The sequence below is a fragment of the Schistocerca serialis genome, chromosome 6 (assembly GCF_023864345.2).
Source record: "Schistocerca serialis cubense isolate TAMUIC-IGC-003099 chromosome 6, iqSchSeri2.2, whole genome shotgun sequence".
Lineage (NCBI taxonomy): Eukaryota > Metazoa > Arthropoda > Insecta > Orthoptera > Acrididae > Schistocerca > Schistocerca serialis.
Genome location: NC_064643.1, coordinates 212,582,545 through 212,600,105, shown reverse-complemented (window position 1 = coordinate 212,600,105; position 17,561 = coordinate 212,582,545). Strand labels below are relative to the sequence as shown.

Genomic DNA, 17,561 nt, shown 5'->3' with positions numbered 1-17,561 from the left:
GCTTCATCCAGTCCCAAACATGCTCAATGGGGGACAGATCCGGAGATCTCGCTGGCCAGGGTAGTTGACTTACACCTTCTAGAGCACGTTGGGTGGCACGGGATACATGCGGACGTGCATTATCCTGTTGGAACAGCAAGTTCCCTTGCCAGTCTAGGAATGGTAGATCGTTGGGTTCGATGACGGTTTGGATGTACCGTGCACTATTCAGTGTCCCCTCGACGATCACCAGTGGTGTACGGCCAGTGTAGGAGATCGCTCCCCACACCATGATGCCGGGTGTTGGCCCTGTGTGCCTCGGTCGTATGCAGTCCTGATTGTGGCGCTCACCTGCACGGCGCCAAACACGCATACGACCATCATTGGCACCAAGGCAGAAGTGACTCTCATCGATGAAGACGACACGTCTCCATTCGTCCCTCCATTCACGCCTGTCGCGACACCACTGGAGGCGGGCTGCACGATGTTGGGGCGTGAGCGGAAGACGGCCTAACGGTGTGCGGGACCGTAGCCCAGCTTCATGGAGACGGTTGCGAATGGTCCTCGCCGATACCCCAGGAGCAACAGTGTCCCTAATTTGCTGGGAAGTGGCGGTGCGGTCCCCTACGGCACTGCGTAGGATCCTACGGTCTTGGCGTGCATCCGTGCGTCGCTGCGGTCCGGTCCCAGGTCGACGGGCACGTGCACCTTCCGCCGACCACTGGCGACAACATCGATGTACTTTAGAGACCTCACGCCCCACGTGTTGAGCAATTCGGCGGTACGTTCACCCGGCCTCCCGCATGCCCACTATACGCCCTCGCTCAAAGTCCGTCAACTGCACATACGGTTCACGTCCACGCTGTCGCGGCATGCTACCAGTGTTAAAGACTGCGATGGAGCTCCGTATGCCACGGCAAACTGGCTGACACTGACGGCGGCGGTGCACAAATGCTGCGCAGCTAGCGCCATTCGACGGCCAACACCGCGGTTCCTGGTGTGTCCGCTGTGCCGTGCGTGTGATCATTGCTTGTACAATCCTCTCGCAGTGTCCGGAGCAAGTATGGTGGGTCTGACACACCGGTGTCAATGTGTTCTTTTTTCCATTTCCAGGAGTGTACTTTACCTAGTCATCTGAAAGCTAATGGGCACTCTATTGGTGACACAAATACTAATCTGAGTATCATACAATGGAAAATAGAGGATGGAATGTAACAATATTATGAAAAAGAAAGCTGCTACTCACCATAGAGCAGAGATGCGGAGTCGCATATAGGCACATCAAAAAGACTGTCGTAATATAAGCTTCTGGCCAACAAGGCCTTAACTTCAACAGCTTCTCCCATATTCGCTTCACCTGATTCTACCCAACCCAATAAACCATCTTCCTAGATGTTGACCTCCACCTCAAGGATAGCTACAACACTACCTCTGTCCATATCAAACCTACTAATCACATGCAATACCTCCACTTCGACAGCTGCCACCCATTCCATACCAAGAAGTCCCTTCCATACAGCATAGGCACCCATGGTCGTCGAATCTGCAGTGATGAGCGGTCCCTCTCAAAATATACCGAGGGTCTCACTGAGGCCTTCACAGACCATAATTATCCTTCCAAACTTGTACAAAAACAAAATCCATGCCATACCTTTCCAGTCTCCCACAAACTCCCAAAGTCTCACCATCCGGCCACAGAGGAACATTCCCCTATTAACTCAGTACCACCCAGGACTGGAGCAACTGAATTACATTCTCCACTGGGGTGCCAACTACCTCTCGCCACCCTGAAACAAGAAATGTCCTGCCCACTATCCTTCCCACCCCTCCCACAGTTGTACTTTGCCGTCCACCGAACCTATAAAATATACTCATCCATCCCCACACAACCCTGGCTCCCAGCCCCTTACCTCATGGCTCATTTTCCTGTAATAGACCTAGATGCAAGACCTGTCCCATACATCCTCCCACCACCACCCACTTTAGTCCGGTCACAAAAATCACCTATCCAATGAAAGGCAGGGCGACCTGTGAAACAAGTTATGAAATTTACAAGCTAAGATGCAACCACTGTGCTGCATTCTACGTAGGCATGACAACAAACACACTGTCTGTCCGCATGAATGGCACCAACAAAATGTGGCCAAGAAACAAGTGTACAGCCCTGTTGCTGAGCATGCTGCCCAACACATCCTTCATTTCAATGACAGCTTCACAGCCTGTGCCATATGGATCCTTTCCACCAACACCAGATTTCCTGAATTGTGCAGGTGGGAACTCTCCCTGTAATATACACTACATTCCCATAACCCTCCTGGCTTCAACCTTCGTTAGTCATTTTCCACACGCATCCAGCCCTTTCCCTGCTCCCATTCCAGTACTACACAGCCCCCATTCCACCAATGTACCCACTCTTTTTACTTCTCTCCTTTTCCGTTACCCCCCCCCCCCCCCCCCCCCAACCTCTCCCCTGCCCTCCATCAACCTCCCAACTGCACCTGTATGCCCTACCCCCTCTGTCTTGTCCTTGCACTCTCCCCAGTAGCTCTCCAGTTACCCAATCCTATCCTTTTCTATCCCTCTCCCTCCCCACCCCAGCCTCCTCCTTACCCCCACCCAGCTGCCACTCTCATCATGCACTGCATGCTGCTTCCAGTGTGGCTTCAGCTGCCAGAGGCTGCAGTTTTTGTGTGAGTGTGTTTCGTCTATTTTTTACAAAGGCCTTGTTGACCGAAAGCTTATATTGTGACAGACTAATTTGAGTATCCTTCATCAGCATAAAGGCTGTGTCCTTATTTATTAGAGGAAATAGAAATTATGCATGCTTAAGTAAGAACTCTTCATCTAAAATTAATGAGTAAACCACACATCTTTTAAGTAATTATTCCTTTTTGAGATAGTGCTCAAGCTTCACCAATATTACCCTCAGACTTTCCTCTCAAACGATTTGTATTTCTCTTTTTATCCCTTTAATTTTAGTCATCTAATTGATACCATTTTTCCTTTGTGGATACTTAATGTTGCAATGTTTATCTAATTTTTATCCAGCTTTCCCCTAATGGTTCACTCGTGGCCTTTTTATATTTTTTTAAATTTCTGAATTTTATATTTTATATTGTTTTTAACTTATAGGTGGGCACACTAACTATTTATGCCAAATACATAACTTTCACTTTATTTTAATATTGTGATGATGTACGTTTAACTATCTTCTATTTACTTATATATTACTTTCACAGTTTGTTAATGTTCAGGCTAGTCAGTCACCACCAACACTGTTTGCCTCAAGACAGCTTCACTTTCCCTCGCAATATGACGGTTGCTAGCTTTTGTCCGCGGCTCCCTGCAACCATTGCATCATGCTATAGGGTCATTCCATGTCAAGTCACCCAGGCCTTGACACCAACCATGTCAGATTTTGATGAGACTTGGTACAATTACTTCTTTTATCATCCTGAAAGCACTTGTAAAATTTTTTTGCTCTATCTCTTTATTTTTTTTTTTATATAAATTTTTAAAGTTTTTAGATTTGGCTTTGTTTCAGCAGTCGGAAATTGTACCTTAAACATGTCCTCACAACTAAAAAAATTTGTATATTAAAGAATACTCAAGATATCAGTATGAAATTTTGGAATAAGTTTGTGTATTATATCTAAATGTTAAAAAAAATTACCATAAAGATATATTAAATTCTTCCAAATGAAAAAAAAATTTATAAGTTTTTTTTTAGCTAACGGATGTTTAGTTTTACAAAAACTGCAATATCTAGAGTCTCAGACCTGATAGAAAGCTCAAATTTGTTTTAAAATACTCTTAATTGTATAGGTCATTAGATAAAAGAAAAATTATGTTGGCTTTTTAACCTGTTTAATAGTTATCTAATTTTTAAAATAATAATAATTATATTTTAAAAATAAAAAATGCCAAGTGACTTAGACACCGAAAATAAGTTTTTGTCTTCTTGGAGTAACAATGTACACTTGGATTTTGTATTGTTACTCCTGTGTTTTGAAGTGCAAAATTATTACAGTGTTAAATAGTGCTTGGATAGTATTTTATTCGAACTCTCAGTAAGTACTGTTGCTTAGTTTACAGAGATTCTTTTCCAATATCCTATAAAAGTAACCAGAACAGTAATCAGACCAAAAGTGAAATCAGTATGTCAGCTATTCAAACCTGTAGTGTAGGGTTATTTAAAAAATCTGACTGTTTCCAAACAACCTACACACCTTCAAAAAAGTTACAACCGGTATCAGAATTGAGTGAGGAAGAAAAAGATTTGATCCACTTACGATCTGGAATCAATCTGTGTGAATTTAAGAATATATGTTCACACCACAGCTACTACTTTTTAAATGTTTTTGAAAAGTATCAAACAACATGTGTAGACCCACTAAAAAAACACAAAAAGCCCATCAAAAAATCGTTGAGAAGTGTAGGCTTGGATCTTTCTAAACAATTACTGACAAAAAATATTAGCATAATACCTGGACAAAAGCTTTGCTCAACATGCCGTAACTTTTGTGAGAAGAGTTGAAGTCAATGAAAGTGAAACATATGATGAAGTCATGGTTGAATTAGAATCATTGGAATCCAGAAATGAATCTCTCGTACAAACAAACATTGCTCTTGATTATTTGGGTTTAACACCGATAAAGCTTCATGGCTTGTCAGAACAAAGTAAAGGGTCTTATTTTAAAAGGAAGGTTAGCAGTATTGAAAAGACTGCAAAAAAGGCGGTTTCAAAAGCATTAAAATATGATGCACCAAGTTCTGATGATGACGAAGAAGATAAAAGTGTGGTTGAGAAAGCAAAGGATTTTGATGTAATGATTTCTCTTATGAAAGAGAAGATTTCATCTGTTGGGAGGTCTAGAAAAATCCAGATTCTGACCTTGGCTCCAGATTCTTGGACTCAAAATAAAGTGATGAAAGAATTTAATGTAAGTGAGTACATGGTGCGACAAGCTAGAAAGCTAAAATCTGAAAAGGGTATTTTGGAAACTCCTGGTCCAAAAAAAGGTAAAACTCTTTCTGAAAATACAGTAAGACTTGTAACAGATTTTTATGAAAAGGATGAAAGTTCCAGAGTGCTACCTGGAACAAAAGACAAAGTAAGTGTTAAAAAAAATGTGTATATGCAAAAAAGACTCATTTTGTGTAACTTGAGAGAACTCTATTATTCTTTCAAATGGGAGAATCCCGAGGTAGAAGTAGGATTTTCAAAATTTTGTTTCTTGAGACCTAAATGGTGTATCCTTGCTGGTGCTGCAGGCACACACACTGTATGCGTATGCAGTATCCACCAGAATGTTACACTATTACTGGATGCTGTGAAAATTGAAGAATCTTATAAAGACCTAATTAAGATGCTTGTGTGCAACACAGAAAACCAAAACTGCATGCTACATCATTGCAACAGCTGTCCTGCAAATACTGCACTAACAGAGTGCTTAACTGAAAAACTAAGTGAAGATTATGATTTACACTCCTGGAAATTGAAATAAGAACACCGTGAATTCATTGTCCCAGGAAGGGGAAACTTTATTGACACATTCCTGGGGTCAGATACATCACATGATCACACTGACAGAACCACAGGCACATAGACACAGGCAACAGAGCATGCACAATGTCGGCACTAGTACAATGTATATCAACCTTTCGCAGCAATGCAGGCTGCTATTCTCCCATGGAGACGATCGTAGAGATGCTGGATGTAGTCCTGTGGAACGGCTTGCCATGCCATTTCCACCTGGCGCCTCAGTTGGACCAGCGCTCGTGCTGGACGTGCAGACCGCGTGAGACGACGCTTCATCCAGTCCCAAACATGCTCAATGGGGGACAGATCCGGAGATCTTGCTGGCCAGGGTAGTTGACTTACACCTTCTAGAGCACGTTGGGTGGCACGGGATACATGCAGACGTGCATTGTCCTGTTGGAACAGCAAGTTCCCTTGCCGGTCTAGGAATGGTAGAACGATGGGTTCGATGACGGTTTGGATGTACCGTGCACTATTCAGTGTCCCCTCGACGATCACCAGTGGTGTACGGCCAGTGTAGGAGATCGCTCCCCACACCATGATGCCGGGTGTTGGCCCTGTGTGCCTCGGTCGTATGCAGTCCTGATTGTGGCGCTCACCTGCACGGCGCCAAACACGCATACGACCATCATTGGCACCAAGGCAGAAGTGACTCTCATCGATGAAGACGACACGTCTCCATTCGTCCCTCCATTCACGCCTGTCGCGACACCACTGGAGGCGGGCTGCACGATGTTGGGGCATGAGCGGAAGACGGCCTAACGGTCTGCGGGACCGTAGCCCAGCTTCATGGAGACGGTTGCGAATGGTCCTCGCCGATACCCCAGGAGCAACAGTGTCCCTAATTTGCTGGGAAGTGGCAGTGCGGTCCCCTACGGCACTGCGTAGGATCCTACGGTCTTGGCGTGCATCCGTGCGTCGCTGCGGTCCGGTCCCAGGTCGACGGGCACGTGCACCTTCCGCCGACCACTGGCGACAACATCGATGTACTGAGGATACCTCTCACGCCCCACGTGTTGAGCAATTCGGCGGTACGTCCACCCGGCCTCCCGCATGCCCACTATATGCCCTCGCTCAAAGTCCGTCAACTGCACATACGGTTCACGTCCATGCTGTCGCAGCATGTTACCAGTGTTAAAGACTGCGATGGAGCTCCGTATGCCACGGCAAACTGGCTGACACTGACGGCGGCGGTGCACAAATGCTGCGCAGCTAGCGCCATTCGACGGCCAACCCGCGGTTCCTGGTGTGTCCACTGTGCCGTGCGTGTGATCATTGCTTGTACAGCCCTCTCGCAGTGTCCGGAGCAAGTATTGGTGGGTCTGACACACCGGTGTCAATGTGTTCTTCTTTCCATTTCCAGGAGTGTAGAAGAAGAAATTGTAATCAGTCAGTGGGTTAACACAGACAGGGCAGAAATGATCAAACAGTCTATCAGTGTTGAAGACTACATTTCTTTATTGGTTAGGTCATTGGAAAAGCTCACCCCACACTCGTTTATAGCAAAATCCCAATCAGCAGCCTTTAAAAGATTGAAAGAAGACCCACCACCCAAAACAGCAATTATTGTGATGGATTTCAGTGAAAATTATTCCTTTGTTATACAAAATGAGATCCAAAGTTACCACTGGAATAGAGGTGGTTGTACTCTACACCCAGTTGGAGTTTTTCTAAGAAATGAGGAAAACGATGTTTTTGTTTCCAACCACTGTTTTATTAGTGATGACCAAGAACATGACACTGGTTTTGTTAACTTTGTACAAAAAGAAATTACAAAGTGGCTGTCATTACATCATACTGACATTGACCCAGTTCACTACTTTACAGATGGTTGTGCTGGGCAGTACAAAAATAGAAACAGTTTTAAAAATTTGACTGAACACTTGAGAGACTTTAATTTGAAGGCCCAACACTCTTTTTTTGCAACAAGTCATGGGAAGCCAATTTGTGATGGCCTAGGAGGAACTATTAAAAGAATTTTAAGGAAAGCCAGTATACAGCTTTCAGACAAAGAACAAATAATGACAGCAATCAATGTGTATAAGTTTTGTGAAAAAAATATTGAAAACATTCATTTTCACTTTATTGACAAAACAGAAGCTGACTTGCTACGGTTAAAACTAGAAAAACGTTTTTCAGCAACCCGAACCATTCCTGGAACTAGAAGTTTTCATAACTTCAAACCACTTCCAACAAACAACCTTGAAATTAGAAGGACTACAGATAGTGTAAAACCCTCCTTAGTCTTTTCTTTCCATTCTTCTTCTGATTGGGTTCGTGTTGAACCATCCATAAATTGCTATGTGGCTGCAAATTATGATGGTAACTGGTACTTTGGACTGGTAAAAACAATATTCAATGATGAAGAAGATGCAGAAATTCTATTTCTACATCCTTCAGGACCCGGTGCATCATTTTATTGGCCTGAAAGAGAAGATTCCTGCATAGTGCCTTTGGAGCACATAGTCTGTGTAGTAGACGCACCTCAATCAAGCGGCACTGGGAGAATGTATTACTTCAAAAAAGACTGTATCAAAAGAACTGAAAGCTCTTGGATGAAGTGGAAAAACAGTTTGAATCAGCATTAATGTTTATTAAAAAGACAAAATTACTCAAAAAATTCAATGTTTCAAGCAATCAGTTTGGTTATACATAAGTGTCGTAAGTAAACTATCTTTGTACATAATTCTAATGTAATCTACTATAATTAATAAACATGTTAAAAAGCTATCATTATTTTTATCAAGTAGCCTATATGTTTAAGAGTAAATTAAAACAAATTTGAGCATTCTATCAGGTCTGAGACTCGAGATATTGCAATTCTTATAAAACAAAACATCCGTTAAAAAAAAGAAAAAAAATACATATATATTTTTTTTTCATAGAAAATATTAATATATTTTGATAGCATCATTTTTATCTTCAAATATGTATAATAAATAAACTTGCTGCAAAAATTCAAGATGTTATCTAAAATAGTTTTTAAGATAAGCAAATTTAAAGTTTTGAATACAAATTAAACTGACCATTTCCGAAGGTTCAGAAAACGCAAAACATAAAAACTTTAAAAATTTATATAAAAAAAACTGTAAGAGATACAGCAAAAAAAAATTGCAGGTGTTGTCAGGATGGTATTAGAACCATTTGAGCCAAATTTCATGAAAATCTAAGGAGGTGGGTGTAAAATTTATTTTTTATTGGGTGATTTGATATGGAATGACCCTATATCAAAGCTTCACATGCGGCTTATGACCTGCCCGCAGCCTGGTGTTCACATTGTGCAGTGGCCACACACACCTCATGGTGTATGTTATCTTACATTGGTCAGTGAGATACTCTTAATACTGCTCTCTCTTTGACTACTCACTTTTTTTTTAGGTTTTTGGCTATCTGGCATGACACCCACATTTTCATTCTGACTAATCTGAACATATCAACCACATATTTGTAGTTGAACAGTGAACCCCCTACTATTATAACAAATATGTGTTAAGTATTATAATGTATCATATTCTAGTTTCTTCATTTTCCTTTGTACACTGGAATACGGTCCAAAACTGATCATGATTTTGAACCAATAAAACTATTTACAACAGAAGCAGTTACTTACCTGGGTCTACTATGAACCTCAGTTGTGGTTGTCCTTCTAACCACATTTTATGAATACTGTAATAATTTTACAAGAAAATAATGTGCTAAGATCTATAGTGCATGATAGTAATGTTGTGTCATCCTTTTGAGTACAATATTTGACTCATCGTGAGAGCATGTTGACTCAGTTTTTCTGGTGGGCTGAGGGGAGGACATGCATGGGGAATATTGGTATGTTCACATGCCTAAAGTCAGTTTTCCAAATGTACTGCAGATAGTACAAGGAGCATAGTCAGCAAATACATGGTTCGGGAGCCACCAGTAGGTGTAATGATGAAGAGAATCAAACAACAATGTATAATAAGGACCAACTTAGTAAGGCAGTGCAGTTATTTAGATGCTACCCTAACATTTGGGAGGACAGAGCTTGTTCTGTCTTAGGTTTCTCTAAATCATTTCCGGCAAATGCCAGCATGGTTCCTTCATCAAGGCTACAGCCAATCATCTATCCTCTCCTCATAAAATATACTAAATATTCTGTATGTATGTATACAGAGGTGTCCCAGGCGGAATGGTCAATATTCAGAGGTCTGGCAGCAACGAAGAGGAGGAGATTATTGTTTAATGTCCCATTGACGAGGTCATTAGAGACAGAGTGCAAGCTCATATTAGGGAAAGATGGAGAAGGAAATCAGTTGTGCTCTTTCAAGGGCACCATCCCAGCATTTGCCATAAAAGATTTAGGTAAATCATGGAAAACCAATACTGGATGCCCACACATGGGTTTGAACCGTCATCCTCCTGTATCCGAGGCCAGTATGCTAACCACTGCACTACCTCACTCGGTGCAACAATGGTGATTTGAAGCAGAAAAGTCTAGTAACCATGTGCTTTCAAATGAATACCATTAAGAGCTATGAGCACTTGTTCATCTTCATTGCTGCAAAATACCTCTTCTACTGAACATGCATTCATAGCCCACGTTTACTACACATTTTTTTCTTGTTTTGGTCTGTACTACCATCTCCCAAAATATGTAAAGCAAAGAGCTTGCAGCAGAAGATATGTTTCACAGTAACTAAGACGACGGCGTGCTCAGTCTTAAGGTATGCATTTTAGAGTGCATGTTTACTAGATTTTTTGTTTCAAATGATCATACATGAATACTGATAATTCCTCCTAGTACATCCTGTATTTTTGAGATACTTATTTTCATTGTATTATTTTGACAAATCCCGTATCATTATATGATCCCAGGAAGAATAAATAAAAGAACAGGTTTCAGTTTGTGTGATGTTAATTTTATCCTCTACTAAATTATCTACATGACTAGGTTGGCTGTTAAAGATTTTTATGCTGAATATCTCACTTTTTTCTACGCCACATGACTGATGGTTAGTGTAAATCATTTCTCATTCTAGTGTTATATCTATGAACTGTGGTTGATTGTTGAAAAAAAAAACTTCGTAGGGAAATAAATGTAATCCTCATTACATGCCCTCCTGATTTGTTTCCCTAAATCACTTCAGGCAAATGCCGGGATGGTTCCTTCGAAAGGTCATGGCCAACTTTCTTCACAACCCTTCCTTAATCTGATGGGACCAATGATCTTGCTGTTTGGCCCCTTTCCCCAAAATCTACCAACCTGCGTCATTACACAGTTTACACATTGATGAGTTACTCCACAACATTGTGTCATAAAATGTTGGCAATTAAAATATGAAAAGTATGTCAAATTTTTAAGATTTTCACCTCCAAAATCAAATATTATCTCCAATTCAAAAGTTACAGAGCTGCTTCTTTGAGATCATTAACATGGGACTTCCAGTTAGTTCCGGGGTTTGGTGTGATGGATGCAGTAGTTTTTTTCACTGGGGGGACTGCAGTAGAGTGGGTGTTGGGAAAATGGATCAGGCTCATCAGTGGTTATGTAGGATTTGCAGCAGAGATAGGAAGATAGTGGAACAGGAGGGGAAAATTGCTGCCCTTCAGGCTGAGCTAGATCAGGCTAGGGAAGATCTGGACAGGTTAAGGAGGGAGAAGGGCAAAGAGAGGTGGGAAGTGGCAACAGGTAGCAGAAGGAACAGGCCTAGAACTAAGTCTGACAGTTTTGTGGTGAATGTCAAAAATGAGTTTGACCTGTTGCTTCAGTTAGAAACTGATGAGCCTCAAGCAGAGGTAGGTGTAGACAGGACACAACAACTTTCAATAGGAAATTGAAAAAGAATGTAGGAAAGTCATCGAAAAGGAAGAAAGTTTTGTTGTTAGGCAGTTCTCATGCCAGAGGTGTAGGCCAACTTCTGCAGGAGGAATTAGGACCAGAATACCAGGTCACAAATTTTTTCAAACCAAGTGCTAGTCTGGATCAGGTGACAGAGGATTTAGGTTCACTCTGTAAAGGATTTACCAGGGAAGACACCGTGGTTATTGTGGGAGGGCCAGGGAACAGCATCGACAGAGATCCTGGGTACAGTATAGAGTGTGACCTGGTAAAGATTGCGTCGGCATCGAGACACACCAATGTTGAATTTGTATCTGTCCTGAGACGCCATGACCGGCCTCATTTGAACTCTTCTGTTGGGAGAGTTAATTTGGAGTTGGAACGGCTGCTTGTGTTGGGTGCGGGGGCTCATATTGGTTTGGTTCCTGTTGATTATCTCAGTAGGTGGGACTATACCAGGCACGGCCTACATCTCAACAGGAAAGGGAAGGGGAAACTGGCTGGGGTAATAGCAGGAAATTTAAGGGGGCAAGGCACTGCCATGAATGGTAAAATACCAGTGGTTACAGGTGTTGGAGCAGCACCTTTTTTAGGATAGGTAAGACAGAAAGATGTCAAGTTCTACGAGAGGTCAGGATTGAAACAAATCTTCAGTTTAGGAAAGAAATTCAACAGCACAATTCTAGCACATTGGATCACCAATCACAGCTATCAATTATAAATTTTCACCAATCACCAGAAATTTTATCTCCACCAAGTTGTATCTCAGTCCTAGGTAATTGCATTGATGAATTAAAGTCACCCTACCCAGTTGACATAATCTGCCTCTCTGAACACCATGTGACCACTGGTATAGGAACTAGGCCTAAGCACAATGAGAAACTCAGACAGGAGAGTACTGCAAACGTTAGAATAAGGAAAGGGTCTCATAAAAGTATGATTAAAAATAATGTAAGTATATTTCATCAAAATATTGGGAGTTTAAAGAATAAAGTAGATGAGCTTCTGGTTTGTTTGGAAGATTTAGAAGCTGAGAATGAAATAGATATACTATGCCTGTCTGAGCATCACATTGTTACTGATATGGATAAGGTAAATGTAAGTGGTTATAAGCTCTCTGCACATGTAATGAGAGAAAATATGGAGAAAGGAGGAGTTGCCATATATGTCAAAAGTTATCATTGTTCAAAAAGTATAGAAACAAAAAAGTTTTGTGTAGAGAAACATATAGAAGCATGTGCCTGTGAGCTTAAATTAAATAAAGGCACATTTATAATTGTAACTGTATATAGGTCCCCATCAGGAAATTTTCATCTATTTCTGAAAAATTTGGACTCCTTGTTGTGCTATCTGTCAGACAGGGGGAAGCAAATTATTATTTGTGGGGACTTCAATGTAGATTCTCTGAAAGAGGGTAATAGGAAAAATGACCTTGAAGTATTACTCGGTTCTTTCAATTTGACACCCGTTATTGATTTTCCTACTCGGGTGGTAAAGGATAGCAGCTCACTGATAGATAACTTCTTTATAGACCAAGATAAGTTTAACCAGATAAATGCTCAGCCTGTTGAGAATGGTCTTTCTGATCATGGTGCACAGCTAGTTACAATATATGACATAGCTCCATTCAGCAATACTAAACAGTCCTCCAAAGTAGTACGTTCAGTCAACAATTTAACAATTGCAAATTTCAGGGAAAGCCTACAGCAGTTAGACTGGGATGAGGTGTACCGTGAACCTGATGCCAATTTAAAATATAATTTATTTCATGACATTTTTGTAAATGCATTTGAAAACTGCTTCCCCAAGAAAATAGTTAAATATACTCGTAAGAAACCTTGTAACAAACCATGGCTTACTAAGGGTATAAAAATATCTTGTAACCGGAAAAGGGAAAAGTATCTGACAGCAAGAAAGAGTAGTGACCCAGAAACTATCAAAAATTATAAAAAATGGCTCTGAGAACTATGGGACTTAACTGCTGTGGTCATCAGTCTCAGAATTATAAAAACTATTGTGTTATATTAAGAAAAGTTATTAAAAAATCCAGGAGTATGTGTATCATGTCTGAAATCAGCAACTCTGATAATAAAATTAAAACAATTTGGAATATTATTAAAAGAGAAACAGGTCAACCAAGAGCAGAGGAAGACAGTATTACCATCAAATTGAATGAAAACTTTACGAACAAAAAGTAAGAAGTTGAAAATATTTTTAATAATCAATTTCTAAATGTTGTGGATATAGTAGGATCCAGGTGTTCATTAGAAGATGCTAGGCTGTTAATGGAAGAGGCCATACCTATGCAATTTGATACAATTGAAATCTCACCCACTTCTCCCTCTGAAATTAGGAAAATTATAAACTTGCTTAAAAGCAAAAACTCACATGGAATTGATGGCATTTCCAGCAAAATACTAAAAGCTTGTTCTCAACAGATAAGTAAGATTCTCAGCCACCTGTGTAATAGCTCTCTGGAACAGGGCATTTTTCCTGATAGACTGAAATATGCTATTGTTATACCTTTGCATAAAAAGGGGGATAGATCTGATGTCAACAATTACCGTCCAATCTCCCTTCTAACAGCTTTATCCAAAATTTTTGAGAAAGTAATGTATTCAAGAGTAGCTTCACATATCTGTAAAAATGAAGTACTAACAAAATGTCAGTTTGGTTTCCAGAAAGGTTTTTCAACAGAAAATGCCATATATGCTTTCACCAGTCAAATTTTGAATGATCTGAATAACCGAACACCACCCATTGGGATTTGTGATCTCTCAGAGGCTTTTGATTGTGTAAATCATGAAATTCTGCTAGACAAGCTCAAGTATTGTGGCATGAGTGGGACAGTGCACAAATGGTTTAATTCGTACCTAACTGGAAGAGTGCAGAAAGTTGAAATAAGTAGTTCTCGTAACATGCAAAGATCAGCACATTCCTCAAACTGGGGAACTATCAAGAATGGGGTTCCACAAGGGTCAGTCTTGGGTCCTTTGTTGTTCTTATTATATATTAATGACTTGCCATTCTATATTCATGAAGAGGCAAAGTTAGTTCTCTTCGCTGATGATACAAGTATAGTAATCACACCTGAGAAACAAGAATTAACTGATGAAATTGTCAATACTGTCTTTCAGAAAATTACTAAGTGGTTCCTTGTAAACGGACTCTCACTGAATTTTGATAAGACACAGTACATACAGTTCTGTACAGTGAATGGTATGACGCCATTAATAAATATAGACCTTAATCAGAAGCATATAGCTAAGGTAGAACATTCCAAATTTTTAGGTATGTCCATTGATGAGAGATTAAATTGGAAGAAACACATTGATGATCTGCTGAAACGTTTGAGTTCAGCTACTTATGCAATAAGGGTCATTGCAAATTTTGGTGATAAACATCTTAGTAAATTAGCTTACTACACCTATTTTCACTCATTGCTTTCATATGGCATCATATTTTGGGGTAATTCATCACTGAGGAATAAAGTATTTATTGCACAAAAGCGTGTAATCAGAATAATAGCTGGAGTCCACCCAAGATCATCCTGCAGACATTTATTTAAAGATCTAGGGATATTCACAGTAGCTTCTCAGTATATATACTATCTTATGAAATTTGTTATTAACAACCAAACCCAATTCAAAAGTAATAGCAGTGTGCATAACTACAATAGTAGGAGAAAGGACGATCTTCACTATTCAAGATTAAATCTAACTTTGGCACAGAAAGGGGTGAATTATACTGGCACTTAAGTCTTTGGTCACTTACCAAATAGTATCAAAAGTCTGACAGATAACCAACAAGTATTTAAGAAGAAATTAAAAGAATTTCTGAATGACAACTCCTTCTACTCCATAGAGGAATTTTTAGATATAAATTAAGAAAAAAAAGAAAAAAAAAAAAATATTATAAAAAAAAATAATAATAATAAAAATAAAAAATAAAGAAAAACAAAAAAACACAAAAAAATAAAGTTGTTATATTAACTTAAGTATGTTGTTAAATTAACCTAATTATGTCATGTATTGGAAAATTCGACTCGTTCCACATCATTACGAAATATCGTATTCATGATCCATGGAACTAGTATTAATCTAATCTAATCTTATCGATAAACACCTAAGAATTTAGAATACTGATTTAATCTCACATTGTTTCAAATGGTGTGATCAGCCCTTGTGTGCCACAGAATTTTAAGTACCTTCTGTGTGTTATCCAAGTTCATTAACAGTTCATTTGCAGAAAACCACTTACTAATTTTTATTTAAATATTCAAGTGCTCAATATTCTCCATTAGGCTTGATTGCAATACTTGCATCACCAGCAAACAGAATTATTCCTGCTTCTTGGATATATGATGGCAGATCATCAATAAATAAGAAAAAGAGTGGACCCAATATGAATACCTTGATCCACCTAGCATAGTGATTATTCCCCATTCTGCAGAATAAAATCTCTGGGTCTCTTAATGAATCATTTTTTCCCCTTCTGGTTAGGTAGAATGAAAACTAGTAAGCAACGTGACAAACTAACTCCCTTTTTCACTATGTAATTAACATACTCATCACAGAGAAATGCACAGGAAAAATTGCTGAAACTGATTAATGATCTTAACTTACAGTATTACTGAATTTCCACACATGATAAGAGGATACAAAAAGTGTCACACAATCAATCAATAAACTTATGATCCATACTAAGGGGCATAAATTACTTTCATATACAGGTTTCACAGGAATCTCTATTGTGTATTTCTTATTCAAGTTTATTATCCTATGGAAACAATCAGACTAATATACATTGCTGCTCTCCTCACATTATTATGACAGGAAAACACATGTACGAGATAAATTACCAAGAAACAACTTAAGGATAACAGAAAATGCAATTTTTTGGCAGGTGTGAGTGCTCTCGTCTATAGCCTGTACTTCATTAGCTCCTCACATTAACATTACACTTTAAAAACTCTCTTCGCATGATGAAACCTTAATAGTAACCCCAAACATGAGACATTACTTTTTTATAAAATGTGGCACGAAGTTCGACTGACATTGTAGACTATCTATATATTTCTCCAAGTCAACAATGTTCATATACCTGAAGAACTTCGCAACCAGGAATACATGCGTCGTCGACCGTAATTCACCAAAAACTTGAATTACATCGTTTATCAGTGGATATTTTGGCAAAAGTTCTACATTCAGGTTTATTCTGTACGGCCCATCCGGCTCTAACACACTTTCTAAACAGTACAGTCCATTTACAGTCCTCACAAAACGCCCAATAACTCTGACATTGACGTTAGACCAATTATCTAGATCATTAACAAGCGACAACACTTCCACTGTCATTGGAACGTGAGGCAGAACGGTTTCCATACTGATTTTGAATGAATTTTCTGAATTACAAATCCTAATTGCAAATTAACGTCGATCTTCGAATACGACAGAAACAGTAAGAACGTCCTCTTTGGGTATATAATGTTCTATATTAAAAAAAAAATTGTAGTAGATGTGCCTAGTAAATTCATAAAATTCGTATTTGTTTCATTCGGCTACTCAACAGTCCTTCACACAACAAAACAAATCGTCTAACACTATGTTTGCGCGCCGACTTTCAAACATTCAACACACTAGACTTGGCCAATGGCCACTGTTTCCTTGTTTCGATAAAAGTGTATCGATATGTGGAACTGTTTCAGCACAGTCTACAGCCCGGTCCACACGCAACGATCTGTCTGCGCAGACATCGGCGCAGATGTCTGTACATGCAAAAGATCGCTGCAAATGTGGTGTGTTCACACGACACAAACCCCAATCTACTACTCGCCCGCCATCTGTCGGTGTAGAAAAGAAACATCAGCGACTACGCTCCCCGTAAACGTCAAAAATTTAATTCAGTTATTTTGAAATATAGAAATGGACGAAGTTCTGTTGTGGTCTGTGTTCGCAAATTGTGTTGCAAAAAAGCATTCAGACCAACCGTAGGAAACAGAGAAAGCGGTCAAATTGGTGTAGACAGTGGCTGCTAAAGCGAAAGTAGTTTTCTCACGTAAATTTACTGCGAGAGTTGAAGAGCGAACCTAACGACTGGCGAAATTATTTGCGGATGGATGTCGAAACTTATAATTATCTCTTAAAGCTTGTAACCCCTCATATGAGAAAAAATACTTGTATGAGAAGTGCAATTTCTCCTCATGAACGGCTGGCGGTAACATTAAGA

The 17,561-nt window shown here is 39.7% G+C and overlaps 1 protein-coding gene across 1 annotated transcript in view; it reads right to left on the bottom strand.

The window, feature by feature from the left end:
* Nucleotides 1-17,036, bottom strand: part of LOC126484101 (uncharacterized) — a 38,700-nt gene extending 21,664 nt beyond the window's left edge. The window contains exon 1 of the mRNA XM_050107476.1: nt 16,437-17,036. Coding sequence (XP_049963433.1) covers nt 16,437-16,717 — 281 coding nt within the window. The 5' untranslated portion in view covers nt 16,718-17,036. The remainder of the gene's footprint in view (nt 1-16,436) is intronic.
* Between the last annotated feature and the right edge of the window lie 525 nt (nt 17,037-17,561).